Source organism: Crotalus tigris, unplaced genomic scaffold, assembly GCF_016545835.1.
Source record: "Crotalus tigris isolate CLP2741 ecotype Arizona unplaced genomic scaffold, ASM1654583v1 scf7180000018184.2832721, whole genome shotgun sequence".
Classification (NCBI taxonomy): domain Eukaryota; kingdom Metazoa; phylum Chordata; class Lepidosauria; order Squamata; family Viperidae; genus Crotalus; species Crotalus tigris.
The window spans coordinates 2422209-2443471 of record NW_024096871.1 but is presented as its reverse complement, the minus strand read 5'-3'; the positions used below and the strand labels follow the sequence as shown (position 1 = coordinate 2443471).

Sequence of the window (21263 nt, the reverse complement as noted above, 5' to 3'; positions counted from 1 at the left end):
GCAATTAGCAAATTTTGTGGGTGCAGTCAGATAATAAATTTTGGTCTCAATCTTGTTCCAGCCCCATTTAATGAACATAAAGATATTCCCCACTACAGTTTTGCAGTCAAAATGAAATACCAACAAGACTTGTGGGAATAGCAATGTAATTGGAAATAACACCAAGGAATAGAAAAACAACTTAGTGAAATGCAAAAATAATGGCACATGAAGTTGTCTATTTCAACAAGGCTTCCCTGATGCTTACCGAGGGCTGAGATCAGGAGGGATGATGCTGTTTAGTGATGAAAGATGCAGCTTCAGATTCTTTTCTTTCCGTTTGGAATAGTAATGGAGTTCAGTTTCATGCTTGGTTCTAGATGAGGTTGCACTGCAAACTCGGATGGGTGAGTGGAAGGGAACAGTTCCTGAGGTGAACTGTTTCAAGTTTATCCCCAGATAGCTTTTATTGCTTCCCGATTTTTTCTGTTGGGAGGCTGTGCTTCTTGTATGAACTGGAGAAAGAGTTGCTGCCTCTTCTTCTGCTATGACTTCCTCTTCTTCATCATCCTCCACAATGGATGAAAGTCTTTTATTTATGCTGCCATTTCCTTTGGAGTCTGACTAAAATAATGAATCATTTATATTAAACTTTTTTTTTCAAAAGAAAGGAAGCTAGTTGTTGTGCAAATACATCAGTTGTTGAGCTATAACCATTTGAATCTAACCAATCCCCCAGCCACGATTCATTTCTAAGCATTTATTTAATTTCTTGAATTTTTTTTTAAAAAGGATGAAGTACATGGAAAACTTATTTTTGTTTGAAAAGAATGCAGTCAATGCATTTAATTGGAAATGTTTTATAATTTTAGTTCATACTAAATCAAGTGATATTACCTGATAGATGTATGTCCTCAATAATAATGTTTAAAGTTTTGAATCCTATCTTTACAGCAGCATTGTCTCCAGTTTAAATGTGTGGGCAAATTAACTTTTGTTGCAATTGTTTATTTATTTATTCCTATGTTTTTCTTTCAGCTCAATTCATAATATTGGCAAATAGAGAGAAGAGGAAGAAGAAGGCAAGATGCCCCTTCTATCACTGCACAGTTTCTTTGAGGAGTTAGGGTAGATAAGTGGCAGTAGCAAGATTGAAGAAAATAAATAGCAGACCAGGGGAATATTGGCAGTAGGATCAGTCTGGAGAATCGGTCTCTTCAGATGGTCAGTGATAACAAATCTTGGCACATGCAACCAGACCAACTTTCTATATCTGCTCAAAGAAATGTTTTGTATATATATAAAAAAGCAGGTATCCTAAAACAAGTCCAAGCCATAAAAATAGATCAACAAGAAAAATAACAATATCTAATCAACATTTTAATTAGTCTTGCATTTCACTTGAAGTAGCATGAGGTAGCCATTATATAATTGTTAAATAAATAAAGAATTAATATAGACGAGTGCACTGGGGAGGAGCTGCTGAATAATTGGGACATCCCTTTAAATCCTATTCCATGTTCTAGGTCTTCATATCCTGAACAAAGGGAGCATAAACCAGAACCTTCCATGACGCTAACAGCAGGTGAGTGCTATTCTCTTTGAGAAAAAATATAATTGGTTGTATTTCAGGCTATATTGAGATTCCCTGCAAAAAAGATTGGTAGCTTACTAAAATGATATAGAGGAGCTGAATAGCAGAAAATCTCTTTATAATATTTGGGTATTCATTAAGAATGATTCAAAACAGAGACATTGTAAAATGCAGGAATCAAAGTGGTAACATTTGTATGTTAAGGAGAATAATGTTACCTATGAAATTTGGTTTAAAATTACATATAACCTTAGTTCTTTCAATGAACTCTATGTCATTTTCTATACCCATTTCTTATACAATTCACACTGTATTATCTACTCATTAAATAAGTAACAGTTAAACAAAATCCTATAACAACACTTTGTGATCGCCTGCTCAATCCTTACATAGCATATTTGTATGAGGATGTTTTTATGAAAATAAAGATTTCTCTCTTTCTCTATGCTAACAAGTAATTTACAAAATACATTAGGTTCAAAGAACATGACAATTACCCTTAAAGAAAGAATTGGCTTTCTATTCCAGGCTTCTTAATGTCTAAAAGCGACATTAAGAGAGCCAGTTTAGTCCATTGGTTAAGACACAAGGGCTAGAAACTGGGAAACTGAGTCATAGTGCTACCTTAGGCTGAAAACAACTGGGTGATTTGGGGCCAATCACTCTGTCTCAACCCAACTCACTTAAACAGGGTTGTTATTGTGGGGAAAATAGTAGGAAGACTTTAAATGCACTCTTGAGTATTTATAAAAATAATAAAGCAGGATAAATAAATAAATAAACTTTTTAATAGTGTATTTGTGCTAAAAGTTAAAAATCTAATCCAAAACTGGCTAGGGAAGTGCATTGTTTTTAATCTATATCTATATATGTCTATCTCTGCATACAAACCATCGTTCAATTACAATTCTAACTTTCATAGCATCATGTCAATGGATAAATGGATAGGGATCATGTTACTTAGATCAAAACAGTTATTTAGCTCCAAAAATTAAACACTGTGAAACTCATCTCTAATTTTAGCCAGCAAAATTCATCTTAAATTGTTGATATGTACAAATACATTAGCACCCTAATGTAAAAATCAGTAGTTGGTATCAAAATTAAATCTAAGAATGAGTGTAATAGTAATCAAGAAGAAGAAAGAAAGCATGTGCTGAATAGAACATAGAGAGTGTGCATGCTTTGAAAATGATTCAGATTAGGTAGATGGCATCAATACTCTGTGTTGCTGACTATGACCCACCGTGGATCCTGGTAGATTAAATGCTTTGGATTTCATACAGGTGTGAATGGGGCATCTTTCTGCTACTAATTAAAATAGAAAACTCTTTTCGGTTTTCTGTATTAGACTGAAAACATGGTCCTGATTTTTTAATAGCTATATTAACTTTGAAAACTGGGTTTCTTAAAACATTATTATCTCTCTCCTCCCCCTCCCTCCGAGTTGCGTGGAAACTTTAAAAAGTCAGGCTGGTTTAATGACCAGCAGAGAGGCTTTGGCTTGTGGAAGGTCCAACTTCTGAATCATTTTAGAAGCGTGCACAGCACAATAAAACTTGTGCTGGGTAAAATGGAAGCTCCAGTTTAAACAACTGATATTTCAAGGCTGGAAGGTTGGAAAAAAGTCCTATCTAAAATCATGGAAAATTGTGCCAATTGGTGCATGGTAATTTTGGATTAGGACGACTGATAATTTGATCCAATGAAATGCAGCTTTTGATACTTCTATGCACTGAATGTCTTTCTTTTTTTAATCACTGGGTGGTTATAATATACTAAAGCTTCAGAATCTGAGCTGCAGTAAGACAAGCAACCATTAAAAGACAGTAGAAAAGATAGGAAATTCTAGTCATTTGCTGCCATCTGGGGTGGTTGTCTGGAATTTTGCAGCCCAGATCTGATTACCCTCATTATTTAATCCTAATGCTATATCTAGGATTTAAGGTCAAGATACTATTTGTGTTTGTTATATGTACTAAAATATGGGGATTTGTCTATGGATGGAAAGCAGCACTCCAGATTAGATAACACTTCTCTTTTTGATTGAATCTATAGAAATACAGTTTGAAATACAGCCTACATACAGAAAATCATGAAATGTTTCCTAGGACTCAACTGGGAAATTGTACAAAAACTCCTGCATGGAAGGAAACATTTACTTATTTTAATTTATTTTTTTAAGTATTAGTCAGATCATTTAAAAATTATCTTCAATTTAGGCTACCTTAATGCAATCAATCCTGTGAGTAAAAAGCCATTTGGCATATTTTCAGCTATGTTTATAATACCATGTTTGTCATGTGTTGTAAATTTTAATTGGTTCTTTTTTTCTTGATGCAATCAAGATGCTGAACTTGATATTTTGATTTAATATGACATTAAGAATACCTTGCTTAGGAAGCCTGGAAAACCTAATACTTCAGATTTGACAGCCATAGAAAATGCAAAGGATAAACATTAGAATCAACAGGCAAATAACCACATAGTATTGTGAAATGAGACAGACTTTCAATTAAAAAGGTTTTGTATATCAAAATATGTCCACATATATTAACAGGCAAACATGCAAGGTTTAAATTTCAAATGGGAGGGGTAGCAATGGGACATGCAGATTCACAAGCTTATCCATGCCAGCTTAATTACATCAGTTAAAGATAAGGGCCTTTTTAAAAATTCAGTTCCTGGCAGATCCCGAAAATGGTATCCATTTTTTTTTCGCTTGGGATTAATTATATAGGTATTCTGATATTAAAAGTGGACATCCATACCTGACAGATGATAGACTTGTTTGATAATCTGGTGATTACCTGAAAGAACAACAGATAGAGGAAATAGCGAATACCAGAATTTGCACACATGAGTGGTTTCCAGAATGAATTTTAGAGCATGATGTAAAAGGGAAGTCTCATATCAGATATGAGATAGCCTTTCAAGTTTCTTTCTGACATTAACAAAATATTTTTATAGAAAGTGAAAAACTAAAAAAGTAATAGACTTGCAATTTATACCAAAGCTCCTTTTTTGTTTAAAGGATTGTATTTATGGTGAATGTATAGAGAGATCTTACACTCATCTTGAAGTAACTTCTTAGTGAAGTGAAATGGTGAAGAAATGAGATAGAATTTGATCTGGTATCTGTTTAGCAGAATGAAGTGGACATCTTTCCTGTGTCCACTAAGTATGTACTATTTAGCCAGCCCTGTGTCCACTAAACAATTTCCTAGTACTGAGGTACAATGAAATACAACTGCAATTATTGAAGTACAATTCAAATTCTTTTCTGATCTATGCCTTTTCATGGATTGAAGAGAGATATCATTGTGGTCTTTATTTCAGGCAGCAAAATGGGACATGCATTGGGTCTAATTCTATGAATTAACCCACATATGTTGTGATTTTACACGCAGGAGTTTCTATTGCTTATTCCTTGGGAACTGCTCAGGTGCACTATGTAGTTGAAGAAATTTTCTTGTTCATGTTGATGGCACTTGCTCATAAATAAAGTTTTCAAAAATGGATCTGATGGATATCAAGCAAATCCAGATCTTAAATTGGTAAGAACTATAGAAAATATGTTTGGAAATAAGCTAAGATCTCTAATCTACTTATTCATTCATATACTTCCATTTGTGACATGCATACTGTATTCCTGCAGTGCTGTCTTTATGGCATAGAATATAGCATATTAACACTTACAATATGATTTATATTTTAAATTATGCATTAAGTAGCTTCTGAGGAGCAATCCACATCCTGAGTTTGAAGAAGGAAAACTTTTTTTTTTTTTTGGTACTGGCTTCTGCCAAATGCATCCCTAAAATGTACTTTAAACTGAAAATGCCAAGCCTTCAAGAAAACTGCCAAGAATCATTGCCTTTCCATGACTTTCTCCCAGCTTTCTGCGTTGTATTAGATAACTTATAATTTGACTGTAACTGTATTGTTATTGATTCAGTTATTGGAAAGCAATAACTTTATCCTTGACTTTTATTACTTTGGGTTTTGCTGTGTTTTTAATTTTTGAAGTATATTAAGAGCATTGTCCAGCCTAATAGGCCACCATGTCACATTTTAAATAAAACGTTAAAGAAGAAGAATTTGTGAACTACCACCTAGAATATATACTGAATTCTTTGCTCTGTGTTCTGTATGTCTATATGCCATTTGCAAGTATGCACAAATAAAATTCAGCCTTATAATTAGACTTATACTTAAACTGGCATGCTACTATGCTTAATATTTTTTTAAAAAAGCTGCAACCATTTTTGTTTGTGAACCTTGCTAATAGTATGTAGATCAAATGCCATATGCGTTGTAGCTGAAGATTTTTTTTTCCCCATGTGGTAATGGAAATTACAGGAGCATATGACAAGGGATTTCTGTATAACCTAAAAGCTTAATGACTCATACGTGCTCATCTCTCCATTTTTTCTTCAAGTAGGAAAGAGTGATTTTTAAAAAATGAAATATGTAAATCCCTCACTTGCATTCTACTGAGATATATACAATCTGAAGGACCTCTTAGATGAGTTAGAATTGTTAATATAACTACAGTTAAAGTTAATGTAACTAATAATTGAATATAATATTCTCAAGACAATTTCCCAGTTGAGCACCTTCTGAATTTTAATTTTTTACTTCATCAGCTTGCTCTCTCTATACTGTAGCTTCTGTTCTATTCTGTTGCTTTGTTATGCTCTCCAATGGGCAAGATAACACCAAGCTGATGCCTCACTCCAGCTGCTCCCTTAGTATTAGGGAAGAAAACCATGTAAATTTAAAAAGAAACAAAATGCAGTTTCTTTTGTGTTTCAATTGATGATTATATTTTATAGTGAAGTGTAAATCAGATTATGAAAGCATAATTGGACAATTAAAGGATTGGTGATATTGTTGTACTCTCTCTTCTTAGTTTTAGAACATTTTTTTTCCTCTAAATTTTTTGTTTTTGCACAAGCATTTATCTAGAAAAGAAGATTGGTGTGCTTCCAATGTCCTCAGATAACCCTTCATTTCTCATAAATGGATAAACTCATGGACATTTAACTCCTGGATAAGTCAGGACTTCAATCAAGACTGAGAATGCCTTCTTCAATGTCCCCATATTTTTTTTGTCTCATTAGCTCTCTTCTCTTACATTTACTTTTAAATATTATTTTGTTTCTGAAGATATTTACTAGGGGTGTCTTGAGCAAGTTGGCCCCCAAGGTCATCATTTTGCTGCTCCTGAGATAAAGCAAGACACAGTTTCTGTTCCAGCCAGCATTTCTGCTGAAACATATGCAATAGTTGTGGAAAGGGATGTCAGCTAAAACAATTACTACCAGATCTGCCAAAGCTGATAAATGTAGATCTAAGAGAAGAAGAGGATAGCCAGCAGCCAGTTGAATGGATTCAGTTATAGTGGCAATGAATGCTTCATTTGAAGACCTGACAGACTAAGTTAGGGATAGATTGTCATGGAGAAAAATCTATCAGTGTGGTTGCTAACAGTGAGCAACATCTGGATGACACTTAATTAATCAGTCAAACTATTGTAAAAACTGTGTTTCAGAAAGGTCATCCTCTTGCTCTTGTAGGAATATTATCATTCTATGGACAAAAATAGGACAAGCCAGACTCAATCTTGTTGCTATTCTGCACAGACATAAACAAGCCTCATGCAAGTTAGAGCTCAATGTTACAGACGACACAGCTATCAAAGAGCAACACTTCGACAAAACAGTCTCAGTGAGATGGAGACAGTTTAGACTTTATTCAGATGATGGTCCTCCAATTCTGCTTTCAGCACTAAAAATGATAGAAACTTCATTTATATTGTTTTAAAGGTTATCTTCTAAACAGAGTGGAGGTTTTTGCTTGACTGCAGCTTGCTTCCACCCATTTGGAAATCACATTTAATCCACGAGCATAGTTACTTTCAGTAAAATAAACTCTATCCTGCCATAATCTGAAAATTAAAGCTTATAGCTCTTTAAAACAGGAAAGCAATTTAATGATTCCCTAGACATTTGGGAACATTTATTATATGCCAACTAAGCTTTTTCCCATGCCTTTTAGTTGTACATCCCTCCCTCCCTCCCTCCCTCCCTCCCTCCCTCCCTCCCTCCCTCCCTCCCTCCCTCCCTCCCTTCCTTCCTTCCTTCCTTCCTTCCTTCCTTCCTTCTTATTATGTGCTGCAATTCACTTAAGGTGTTTGGGATACTGCAGTTAATTTTGTGATAGCAGTGCCTGTAGAACAGAACTACATTACAATACAAAAACAACAAAAATGATTTTTGGACCTAAGATAGGTTTTTCTGTCTGAAAGTATGCTGGTTCTGTGCATTATAGTCTCTTGAGTACCATGTTTTTAAAACATAGATAAGCAGCTTTGTAAGCTTGTGGATTTCCTCACACACACACAAATAACACACATACATGCAGGTATACCACCACCCTCTAGTTAAGCTTTATAATCAGATGCTTCAATCATAATCCTTGAAAATGAGCTGAATGAAAGAGAAAATTCAGACTGGTTGAAAAACTAAAACTAATATACCCAAATTCTGTCACTATTTCAATCACCAGCACAGTTTCAGTATTAATCTAGTATGTGCCTTTTAATACAATTTTTAATGTATCAGTTCAAAACATCCCAAATATCTGGTCAGTGATTTTTGCAGTTCAAATGGCTATTTAAATTAAATGGGACAGAAATTGGCCAAGTGGCCTGCCCCTCCTTCTCCTTGGGCAATGTTAACTACTTATGATAAACATTTTTGATACATTTCTTGCATTCTCAAATATGTTGCAGACTAAATGCTAAATTCCTGAATGGATATATTTTACTAAACACAAGATATTTTGAAATGTTCATATACTGTGCTAATCCAAAGGCCAACTTTGTATAAAAAGTCAGAGCCTGTCTAGCATAAATCAATGTAAATCATTTATATAGTGGCTTGGAAGCAAAACATCAACAAAACTGATGGCATTTCCATGTAAACCAGTGCAATCACCTTTTAAGCATCCCACCAACCTTGTGGTAGTTGGCAAATAGTCATTTCTGGTTTACTTTTTAATAGATAACAAATGATTGATTGCTTGGGCAGGATTGGAATCATTGTGGAAGGAATAAGGATAGTGTCACCTCCCTTATACTATGTCTGCCTTTCCCCCCACCCCGATTCCCACAGACCCACAAGAGAGAATGTGTAGGAGATGAGCAGGCAGAACTGGGTTGGCAGAGTTAAGCACATCATCAGCTTAGAGTCATTGCTTTACCACAAGTACTCCAAGTCCAACCTCACGTGAATTCCATTGACCCTTATCTGACACCAATTTTAGTTGACCAGATTCTTATGTATAGGCTTGAACACATTTTCTATACTACATCTTTACAAATGGTCCTGATTCTTTACATCTGACAGGATGGGAGGCAAAAAATATTATGGACAAAACCCAGGTGGCAACTGTTTTAGCTTGATTGCTTTGGGGTGAAAGCCAAAATCTATTCTTGTGTGTCTGGAAGTTATTGTGGGAATCTATTCTTGTGTGTCTGGAAGTCATTGTATGCTAAGAAGTGCAGTCAGTTGTAAACAAAGTGTGGTTAAAAGATTCCAACCTTGTATTTAAGCTAGGTCAGGGGTCGGCAACCTTAAACACTCAAAGAACCACTTGGACCCATTTCCCTGATAAAATAAAACACTGGGAGCTGCAAAACTTGTGTGTGCATGCAAGGGGGGGGGAGCTTGACTGAAGAGTTTAATTAAAAAGAAATAGAGGCTGCTGTGCATGAGTTCTCTCTCTCTCTCTCTCTCTCTCTCTCTCTCTTTCTCTCTCCCTCCCTCCCTCCCTCCCTCTCTCCCTTTCTTTGTCTCCCTCCCTCCCTTTCTCTCTCCCCCCCTCTCTCCGATCTTCTTCTCACCTGGCAAGCTGGCTTCACGACAAGCTGACACACATTCTTATTGGGCTGGCTTTCTCCTGCCCTTGGTCTGCCAGTCCTCTTCCCCCACTCAGTGTGTGTGTGCGTGTGTGTGTGTGTGTGTGTGTGAGAGAGAGAGAGAGAGAGAGAGAAGGGGGGAAGCGCAAGTGCCTCTCTCTGTCTCTGTCTCTCTCTCTCTGCAAATGGCGGAGAAGGCTAGGAGCCACAGGAGAAGGCTCAAAGAACCACATGTGGCTCCAGAGTTGTGGGTTACTGACCTGTGGGCTAAATTCATGAAGCAAGCTAACTAGGTTCATGAAACAAACTAACCCTAAATCTGGTTGACAAAAGCAATTGCTAGCTATATTACAGTTATGCATAATGGCCTAATTCAAACAATTATGCATAATGGCCTAATTCAAACAATTAAATAATAGATAACTTTTCACAACATGTTGACTTGCAAACTACCCAATTCTTAATCCTATTCCCAACCCAATCTATTGTATGGTGTGATTCATCTGTAATGTATGAATGCAAAGTGTGGTTTACTTGTTTATGAAATTCAGTCAATTGTTGATTATTCAATAAACCCTTCATTGTTACTGGAGGTAGAATTACAGCAAGTAAAGAGGTTCTTATTTCCCCACTCCATAGCATGTTCATAATCAAAACTTATAGAGAAAGTGGCCAAAGGGTATATTAAAACTAGAGATATTAATGCAAAAGAGATGGTCTATGACTTAGATTTTTAAAGTTATGTCATTTCTATAAAGATGTCAGTGAAATATATTTTAAGTACTATAAAATTTTAAAAAAACACCTAATTTTTGCAGTTCTCCAAGTATATTTATATTCCATGGCTAAAACAGGTAACAGTGTAAATTTAAATTCAGAGACATGGAATATTCTGAAATAAACCATGACATCATCTACTGACTATGCTTAACTATCTTCTTTAAACTTTTGCATGCCAAAGAAAAGTTTTTCTATTGCTTTTCTAATTCTTCCCAGGAAACATGTTAAACATGTGCTGCCACAAGGAAAAGACATTTATGCAGTTACTGAACAGAATTTGATGTCAGCTATTTGCTGCATTTTGTCCACAATGGCTACCTAGCATAAGTGAAATCACTCTTCACCCCAGAAAGACTTCTTACTGTCATGGAATCACACACTGTATAATTTCGCAACATCTGTCTCATTCTTTTCCAATTTGATAACTTTCAGATGCATTCAGATGACAAATCCTAGAATTTTCAGCCAACTCCTGGTTATACAAATATAGCTCATATTTTTTCTCTGGGTTTGGTTACACACATGAACAATGGAACTTCTTTCAATGTTAGTGATTGTAGCTGCTTTTTTCCCCTTCAACAATGTCCTGTATGCTTTGTAGCCTCCTTAACCACCACTATCCCTTTCTGGTTTGAGAACATTCCAGGGAAAGCATTCCAGAGAGGAGTTTCTTTTTGATGTGTTCCCTCAGGAATTAACTGAAATGTGATAAGTTGAGGAATCTCAGACTGCGGGAAAGAAGATAATAGAATGAAGGACAGAGTGCATATCAAATCCTTTGGTCATTTCCTCACTCAAGTAAAGGCCAGAATCCTTTCCACCCATGAGAATTTTCCTTATTTATTCATTAAATGCATAGGTTGCAGCAATATAGGTGGCTGACAAGATGCAACATTAAAACTCAAGCAACACAGAATACATAATGTCCAGATCAATTAATCAACTGAAACTTCCCATAAGGTTTACCTCTTCCTTCCAACAATTATTTTCAACATCAAAATAAAAAAAGAAATAAAATGCAATAAAGTTCAGCTCCACACTAATACTAATTGTTTCTACTTCAAATGTCTTACTTTGTCAGGGCAGAGGAAGCAGTACATGACATGCAGTCCCATTTTTTAAATATCACTCTGAATAAGCATCCAATCCACAGATGTAGATTTCCGTTTATCCAAGTAAGCCCTGTATTCCACCACAGAGTGACATATATTAATAATATCCAATTGAACTAAAGGCAAAGGAGTCTTGCCTTCCCCCAAGATTTTCATCATCCATTAATACTTGTGGAGTGGCATTTGAAATCTGTGAGTTGCTCAGAATGCTATGGTGCTAGGTGTTAAGATATAAATTACAACTAGTAGCAGTAGGATAAAGTGTAGTAATTATATTTCCTGGAATATTTTATTAATTTCACTTGGTGTCTTCTAACTAATTAATTCAAGGTTATTGTCAGCAAAACAGTAGGTTTCCAAGTAGAATTAGCAAATTTCATAACCAGGAATAGTCAACAATGAATGCTTTCCAAATTTATTTGAATTTTTGCCAAAGGCTTAAACATAGTCTAATCATTTATTTTGCCATCTTTAATTTTTTTTTCATCTAGAGATTGGAAGCTCTTAATCAAAAATAAATAAATAAACAGCATAACATCTATTAAAAATCAATTCTCCTGTATTCCCCTTAACAGTTCTCATTCAGTTTGATGAAAAGCAATTTGCTTTAGAAATCCTTTCTTTCAAAGGAGAACATTTCAGAGAAATTCTCATGGGTGGAATATAGCCTCCTTGCACAGTGTAGGTGAATGTACTTTAATTGTACAGTCATCTCTTCAATCATCTGCAGCACCTCTCGCTTCCCACTCTTGAAGAAATATAATGAAGAAACTTATTCCACTGAGCTTTTTTAGTAGCAGTCTAGTATTATTAATGGAAGATTGTCCTTGAGAAATGCTGGATTATTTCTTCTTCATCTGCAATTAAAAGATCCTACGGATACCTTTTCAGAGTAACAGATTTCATTAAATGGCATAATGTAGTTGTTAATCTGAGAAGCACTACTACCAGATTTATTTTGTCTCCCTAGACTAACATGGCTTGCCTATTACAATGTTTAAGGGAATTTAAACAAATTCTCCACCACAGTTATGGACAGAAAAAGTCAGTGGACAATGTTCAAAGGCCACTTATATTTAATAATTTAATTTGGATGGAACAGCCCCAAAGCATTTATTAAGAACAATATATTTAATCTTGTCCCTTTGTTTTTTGAAAGTATGTAAGAGGTACTGTGCAGGTTACAGAAGGTGTACAGTAACAGTTTAGGCTGGAGGAGTGCAAGACAGATGGTGTGAGCTGGGAAGGGTGTGTGTTAGTTCCTTCTTTCCTATTCTTCCTTTCCTTCTGTCCCTTCCTTCCTTCCCTTCTTTCTTTCCCTTCTCTTTCCAGTAAAAGGTAAAATGGCTGCAGTTGGGTGGGAAGGAAGCAAGGCATTGCAAGAGTGGCTGGAAAACTGTTTCAGAATACTGAAAGTGAAGATCACATGACTACAGCAACAACCTGGCAGCATTGAAAGAACAATAGTTTCTCAAACTTTCATTCCTTGTGGTATATGGGTCCTGAATTTTGGATGCATTCTGTAAATTAGCCTATTTGTAAATTGTTACACTATGATGCACAACTTTGCCCAGTTAAAGATTATTATAGAAACAAAATTTTTAGTAATATATAGGTTCTGTATTCTATTTTAGAAAAAAAAAAGCAAATATTTGTGTAGCTTCTCACTAATTCCCAAGGGATTCCTTCAGTATGACTGGAGTGGGATCTGGATGTCATAAAAGAACATCTGTGAGCTGATACAGAATTTATCATTAGAGCCAATTTAGTGTGGTGTTTAAAGGCATTGTGCTACAAAATAATCTGTTTACGGTGAAGTCTAGTTTTGTTTTCGGCTCAAAGAAGCTGTATGACTGGGGGCCAGTCTTTCTCCCTCAGCCCCAAGCAGAAGACAGTAGCAGGCTATTTCAAAAAAATCTTGCCAAAAACCCCTGTCCAGGCAGTCTAGGAATCAAAACTGATTTGAAGTTGCATAAACAAGTACACACTACAATATCAGCCTTACATTTTGAATATGCATATACAATTTTGTCATCAACTGTTCTCAGTTTCCAGTGCTGATCTTGATCTAACTTGAATGTAAGTCATTCAGGAAACAAGTAGAAATATATCTGTAATATCAGTGTGCTACTCTACCAGCAATCCTTTTACAAAATTCAAACCACGTGTAATCAAAGTTTCCAAAGCCATCATGTGGCTATACTCCCAACAACCTGGAAATGAATTAGCAGCAGTAATTCTGCTTTTTAATCCTTGTAAGCACCAACGCAAATATAGGAATAACTTACAGTAATAACATATTCTGTACAGAAAGTACTGCAGACATGCATATGCATTTCTTAAAAAGAATTTTTCTATTTCTAGTCTTTAACTGTCTCAATAATCTGCAGGGAAGTAGCACGATAACAATGCTACATGGCTGATATCCTGGCTTCTGAAAATTCAGGTAATCACTTTATTGTTTCTATGTATCATCAGGTTCTCTTAGCTTATCTTTTTAATTTTGTAAGTTTTCTCGGAGAGGCTGAAATTGGCTTGTTCTGTATTTTCTGTCCTTTCAAAGATTATTGTATTATAGTTGGACACTACATCTGATACAGAATTTAATTCAACATGGAAACTGTTGCGTCCTTGGCGGGAAAACAGACACGAGAAACAGCTGGAGTTCTCAGGTTCTTTTATTCAGCGTTCAGCTTACAGGAAGATGGCTTCAGCTCAGCCCAAACGCCTCACAGCCTCTTATATAGGCAACTCCCGGGTAAATGGGTTACTTTTCCCGCGCCAGCACCCGCGCATGCGCACGGCGCTGGCGACAGCCTGTCTGGTCCCGGGCAGCTTTGCACCTGCCCGGGACTGCCTGCAAACGCCCGAGCCGTTTGCAAGGCTCGGGACATAACACCCCTTTCCCCCGGGCTAAAACTACTATCAACATACAACATTTATTTTACACGACAATTTGCTCCCCAGTGTTCCCACTGTTTACTGGCTTTTGTCTTGCCAACAATGTTATGTAATCTTCTAGGTACTTAGGAGATTTCTTTGCTCTCTGTGACCTTCTTAGCTCTGGGTTACTGGCATAAGTCCCCTGACTGGAGGGAGGCGTGAGCCTGTTCTCTCTACTGTGCCCTGGTGTCTTCCAAGGACTGTGCCCCGATGCCTGGCCTGCTTGCTTGCCCACCGGGCTCGTCAGGCCAGGGCTTCTGTTGCTTTGTGACCTGGTTGTCCTACCTAGCTGTAGCCCCTCAGGCCCCTTGAAGTGATAGCCACTGCTGGGCGTCTCTGTAGAACCCCCTAGGTCAGTCCAAGACCTGTCAGGAGGCTGTCTATTCCCTGAACCCCATTCTGTGTTTGGGCTCGTGTGGGTTTCTGTACTCTCCCAAAACTCAGGTGTCCCCTGATTTGTGCTAGGGGTGTTGTAGTCGGGACTTGGTTCCTCGACTAGCTCTGTGTATGTTTGACCCCCTGTAGGATTTGGGGTAAGGTCAGGCCAACCTTGGGCATTGTGTGCCAGCTCTCTTGCGGGGAATGATTTGTTGGGATGCCCCCGGGTATCCTCCGTTGCTGGAGTGCTGTGTGCTGTGTGTGGAAAGTGAGTATGCCCCCGGGGTAACTCCCTGGCTGGAGTAGGCGTGAGTGCCTGTTGTGTGGGTAAGCTCCAAGACTTCCTTTTCGGAGCAATTGCAGAATCTTGGGACGAGCCGTTTGTGGCTCCCTCAGTGGCGATGGGCAGTAGCTCTTGCCCTTCCCTTTGCTCCAAAGGGTCCCCCTCCCCCCCTGGAAAAGACCCAGGAGTTTCAGCAGAAAAGTCCCGCCTAGAGCGGAGTTGGTCGATGTGCCGACGCAGGACACGACCGTTGTCCAGGGCAACCTCGTAGGAGAGAGGACCTGTGATCCTGGACACAGAAGCGGGGACCCATGTATGACCAGGCCCGTAATTGCGAGCCCAAACCGGGGCACCCACAAGTAGTTGTCTAGGTGCCCTAGGATGTGAGGTAGATGAAGGCAGTCTGTCCGGATGCAACCGGTCAAGTCTAGTAGTAAGTTGGCGCCCCCAACGAAGTTCAGCTGGACTTCTCCCTGTAGAAGTGGACGGTGTGGTGCGATAAGAAAGGAGAAAGTCAGCCAACCTGTGATGCCAGTCCCCGTAGGTGAGTCTCTTCAAGGCGTCCTTTGCGATGCGCACCATGCGTTCAGCCATACCGTTGGTGGATGGGTGAAAAGGCGCAGATGTGGCATGACGAATCAGGTTTGCCTGTAAGAAAGCTTGGAATTCGGAGGAGGTGAATTGAGGGCCGTTGTCAGACACAATGACATCTGGCAGCCCGTGTGCAGCAAAAATCCCCCTCAGTACCTGAATAGTCTTTGCAGTGGTGGTGGACGAGACAGGCACAACCTCAAGCCATTTTGAATGGCTGTCAACAAGGACCAAGAAGAACTGGCCCTGAAAGGGCCCAGCGTAGTCAATGTGCACCCTAGACCATGGGGACTGTGTTTCCTCCCATTTATGCACAGGAGCTTGGGGCATCTCTGGGCGAGATCGTTGGCACATGTGGCATGCGTGTACCTTAGCCTCAATATCTTTATCTAAAGCAGGCCACCACAAGTGGCTGCGTGCAAGAGCCTTCATACGAACAATGCCAGGATGACCCTCGTGGAGGGATTCTAAGACCCTAGTCCTCATTGAGGTGGGAATGACAACTCTGTTTCCCCAAAGCAGACAACCCTGAGAAAGGGACAATTCGTTCCTTTTGGACCAGAAACTCTGAAACTCAGGACTAGGGCAGTGCTCAGGCCACCCGGACAGGACCCAGGAGCGGACACGTGAAAGTGTGTGATCTGTACCTGTTTCAGCGGTAACATCCCTGGCACTAAGAGGAAGCTCGGGCAAGGCTTGGATTGATAGAATGTTGACAGCTGGCGCGGGGTCAGCTTCTACTACTGGCAGAGGCAACCTACTGAGGCCATCAGCATGGCCCATTTCTTTCCCAGGCTTGTGGAGTAATGAAAAATCATATGCAGACAAAAAATAGACCACCTAAGCATTCTAGGGGAAATGATGTGGGGAGTCTGCTTACGTGTGGTAAACAGTCCCAGCAGAGGCTTATGGTCAGTGAAGACCGTGAAATGCCTGCCATATAGAAAATCGTGGAATTTTTTAATTCCAGCAACAACAGCCAGAGCCTCCCTGTCTATCTGAGCGTAGTTGCGCTCGGCAGAAGACAATGTTCTGGAGTAGTATGCAATAGGAACCTGAGTTCCATCAGACCTGAGGTGACTCAGGACAGCTCCAACCCCGTAGGGGGATGCATCACAAGCGATGCACACAGGGAGAGACTCGTTGAAATGTGCAAGAACACTGTTAGAAGTGAGCAAGGCCTTGACTTCTTTAAAGCAAGCCTCATGTGCTTGTGACCACAGCCACACAGCTTGTTTGTCTAGTAGCCTGTGAAGAGGCTCAGCTACACTAGCTTTATGTGGAAGAAAAGAATTGTAGAAATTCAGGAGGCCTAAGAAGGCCTGAAGTTCGGCCTTAGACTTTGGCCTGGGTGCTTCTAAAATAGCAGTTAGTTTGGATTCAGCAGGATGAATCCCAGCAGCATCAATTTTGAATCCCAGAAATTCAGTAGAAGGCACCCCAATCTTGCATTTGTCTTTTCTGAGCTTAAGGCCTGATTTCCTGAATCTTAACAGGACAGCCCTAAGCCTTTCAGCTAGAATGTGTGTGGAGTCTCCTGCAATCAAGACATCGTCAAAGTAGGGGCAGACCCCTGGTATACCTCGTAGTGTGTTTTCCATTACGCTTTGGAAAATCCCAGGAGCGACATTCACTCCAAACTGCAGCCTTTTTACCTTAAAGGCTCCCCTGTGGGTCACAATAGTCTGAGCTATGGCAGCATCATTATCAACAGGCAGCTGTTGATATGCTTGAGCTAGGTCAAGCTTTGCAAAAACACGCCCCCCCTTGAGAGAGGCCAGGATGTGACTGACCACAGGAACAGGATAGGCATGTTGCTGCAATGCCTTATTGAGTGTGCATTTGTAATCAGCACAAATGCGAATGTCCCCATTTGCCTTTAGAGGCGTGACAATGGGGGTCTCCCATGGGCTGGAATCAACAGGTTCTAGGATTCCTTGTTGGATTAGTTTGTCTAATTCAGTGTCAATCTTACTTTTTAAAGCAAAAGGGACCCTTCTTGCTTTAATCCTAATGGGAGTGACAGTGGGGTCTAGCTTTAAGGACACAGGTGGTCCTTTGAATGTGCCCAGCTGGGGGCTGAAAACATCTGCAAATTCCTTGCAGACTTCCTGTAGGTCGAGTGTTTGTAAGCTGTTGAGTCCTGTGACGTGTATCCCCAGGGCCTCAAACCAATCGAGTCCTATGAGACTCGTTCTTTCACCCCCTACTACTAACAAGTCTAGTGGACCTTCAAAACTCTTGTATTGCACGTTAAGGGTGGCCTCCCCCTTAACACACACTCTTGAGTTCTGAAAATCAGTTAATACAATATCAGAAGGCCTTAACTTGGCCTTAGTCCCACTACTGGAACAAATCTTCCTAAATGTATGCAATGAAATGATGGAAAGGGCAGACCCTGTGTCTAGTTCCATAGATAATGGAACCCCTTGTAGCTTCACGTTGAGTGACAGCTTTTTCTTCATGGGCTTGTGTGTGCCTGTCCTACAAATGTTTCTACGCGAAGCGCAAAAACCTACCCTATTCTGGCTGGGGACTCTGGTACCCTTCAGGCGTTCTTCTTGAGGTTGTGCCTTTCGTCGGCCCAGACACACAGCTGCAATGTGCCCTAGTTTGCCGCATGCCCGGCAGGTAGCGGAGCGGAACTTGCAGTCGGTTCTCCTGTGGCGACCTCCACAGCCGATGCACTTGAGCGGAGCTGAAGAGCTTTCCTTCTGATTTTCTCCCTTCGCGGGGTGTAGACGGTCGACTTCTTCGTCCGGATCCTCCTCGGAGTTTCGTCGGACGTCTTCTTGGTGCACGGACGCACCCTCTGCACTGCTTCTGATCGGCCGCATGTTCTTGACGGCGCCGCCTGCTGCTTCTTCCGCGGTGGCTTCCCTTAAAGCGTCTTGGAAGGATAATTCTTCCTTAGCGAAAAGTCTCTGTTGTAGCTCTCGATGCCTCAACCCGCACACGAATCGGTCCCTCAGTCGTTCCTCGAGGTCCTTGAACTCGCAGGGCTTGGCGGCCTTCCGTAACGCGGCGATGTATTCCTTGGCTGACTCCCCGGACCGTTGATCCCTCTGCTCGAAGGTGTGGCGCCATGAGATAACGGACACCTTGGGGTGGAAGTGGTCCTTCAGCAGCTTCTTCAGGTCTGCGTAGCTTACAGACTCTACTGGAACAGGTGCTGCAAGGTTTTCTGCGATTTCGAAGGCGTCTTGGCCGCAAGCGCAAAGCAGGGTGGCAGCCTTCAAGCTATCTTCCCTCACTTGGTTTGCCTTGAAGTAGTTCTCCATTCTGGATACGTAGGACTCCCACCGCTCTGGATGTGAGACGTCGAATTCCGCAAGCCTTCCGATTTTCGCCATCTTCGGATCTTCAGGAGACGGGTCTATCAGCCAGCCTACCCCCGAATGCGCACTGGATTGGCGGGCAGCTGCTGAGTCAACACCGTTCCTCTTCCGCCGCTCAGGACTCCTTGGGTAAGCTTACACTTTTTCCTTTCCAGGTAGTGCAAGGCATCCCACCTTCGTCGCCAGTGTTGCGTCCTTGGCGGGAAAACAGACACGAGAAACAGCTGGAGTTCTCAGGTTCTTTTATTCAGCGTTCAGCTTACAGGAAGATGGCTTCAGCTCAGCCCAAACGCCTCACAGCCTCTTATATAGGCAACTCCCGGGTAAATGGGTTACTTTTCCCGCGCCAGCACCCGCGCATGCGCACGGCGCTGGCGACAGCCTGTCTGGTCCCGGGCAGCTTTGCACCTGCCCGGGACTGCCTGCAAACGCCCGAGCCGTTTGCAAGGCTCGGGACATAACAGAAACTATTTGGGGCTCTAATTCTAAATATTGGCTTGTACTGTATCTGAATTTTTTTTACTTATGTTTTAACATTTAAGTTGTAGATGATTTGTTAAACAAGAGTACAGTTTGTATGGATTAGGTATGATTGTAATTTTTCACTTTAATTTACATTTTATATTACACTGATTACTGTCAACGATAATGTGTATACTAACTCAATTTTAATAATGATCAGTAATTCTAAAATGATTTAAGATATTTAAATATGTAGAACTCATATATCATTAGTCTGAGAATTTGTACTTAATTTAATAAAAACTTGTACATCTCATATTTACTTTGTGCTTATATTCTTTTTTCTCTTATAACTTCTTTTTTGAATCTGCTTCTTCCGAATCAGCTTAACATATTCAATAATGATTTTTAAAAAAGGAAATTATTTTATACACAAATCTTTTTAAACTATAACTGGTAGATATGGTTAGGTCATCTGGCAGTTCCATTTTTGTCATAATACAAGGACCCATCTGTTTGAAGGGACTGAAAATTATGAAGACCGATTAAGATAATTCCATGATTCAAATTTTCCATGAGACAAATCCTGGGAAGCATAAAAACATGCACATATTGTTCATATATTGACTTTATCAAAATGTTCTGTGTGATGCAAATTGTAACAAGTAAGAGTAGGAATGTCACAAAATATAGTAGTCAAGATGGTGGCCATGATCCGCGCCGATAGTGGCTTTTTTTAGCCATCCGCCCTGGGATGTGTCAAAGCCAGCTGAGACAGTGAGCAACAGCTGTCTTGCGGCTTGGAACCTCTCTCCCTGGGAGAAGGGGAGGAGGTGAGCTTTCCTCAGATAGTGGTAGAGCTCCCCGAGACCCCAAAACTTTCTTTTTGGTGGTCGGAGGGTGAGAGCTCCCACGGAGTCTGAGGTGTCCTCCACATTCCAGGATGCTTTTGCCCTGATTTTTATCCAGGGCAAAACTAGACGCTGCTTCCACATCTGCGCTTAAAATGAATTTGTGAGTAAAATTTAAAGCAGACAGAGCTGACCAGGAGATATTAAAATGGTGATTATTTCGAGACTTTAACTCTGGAAAAGAATTTATCTTTTCCTTTTTTTTTCAATTAAGAGTGGTGAAAAATGGCGCTGAGATGTTGATTCTTTGAGTGAAAGGACCAGAACTTCTATTTGAAACAATGTAACAGATTTTGTATTTATATAAAATGCAAGAATCTTCTTTTTTTCTTTTAAGGAGGCTTTTGTCTTTTTTCCTCCCCCCTTTTTTGGTATTTGTTGATTTTATAAGATTTTAGCAGGCTTTTTAATAAGTGGTCTTAAAAATAAAATGGCTTCAAAGCGTCTCGGAGCGTCTCTTGTTTCTAAAGCCTCGATCTTCCCAGTAATGCAAACAGCTCAGCAAGCTAAGTTTAAGTTACCACCACCTTCTTCATCGTTACCAGCATCTATACTTAAAGTTTTACAGGAGGCCTTGGGAAATAAGGCAAGACAGATTAAAGAAGAGATCGAGGAATTTCTTAAAAATAAAATTAGGGAATTGAGAGAGGACATTGCATCTGCGTTTCAAAAGTTTGTTGGTCATATACTGTAGATCGACTGGATGATTGTATTGATGATGTTGTGGAAAATTTTAAAAACTGGAAGATCGAATTGATAAAGTAGAAAATAAGGCGGAAATAATATTGGATGAAATTACTATGTTACAATATAAAGACATGGAATTTGCTTTAAGAATAAGGGGAATGAAGGAAAACACGCAAGAGGATTTGAGACAAGTGGTGGTAAAAGATATAGCTTTCATTTTGGGGGTTGAGCCTGAAGAAATACTGAGAGAGACGGAAAAAGTTTTTAGGGTTAATTCA

At 39.7% G+C, this 21263-nt stretch overlaps 1 protein-coding gene across 1 annotated transcript in view; it reads right to left on the bottom strand.

The window, feature by feature from the left end:
* Positions 1-21263, bottom strand: part of KCNH8 (potassium voltage-gated channel subfamily H member 8) — a 198674-nt gene that overhangs the window by 13214 nt on the left and 164197 nt on the right. Inside the window, exons 12-13 of the mRNA XM_039348858.1 lie at positions 4345-4383; positions 248-603 (exon numbers count right to left, since the gene is read on the bottom strand). Coding sequence (XP_039204792.1) covers positions 248-603; positions 4345-4383 — 395 coding nt within the window. The remainder of the gene's footprint in view (positions 1-247; positions 604-4344; positions 4384-21263) is intronic.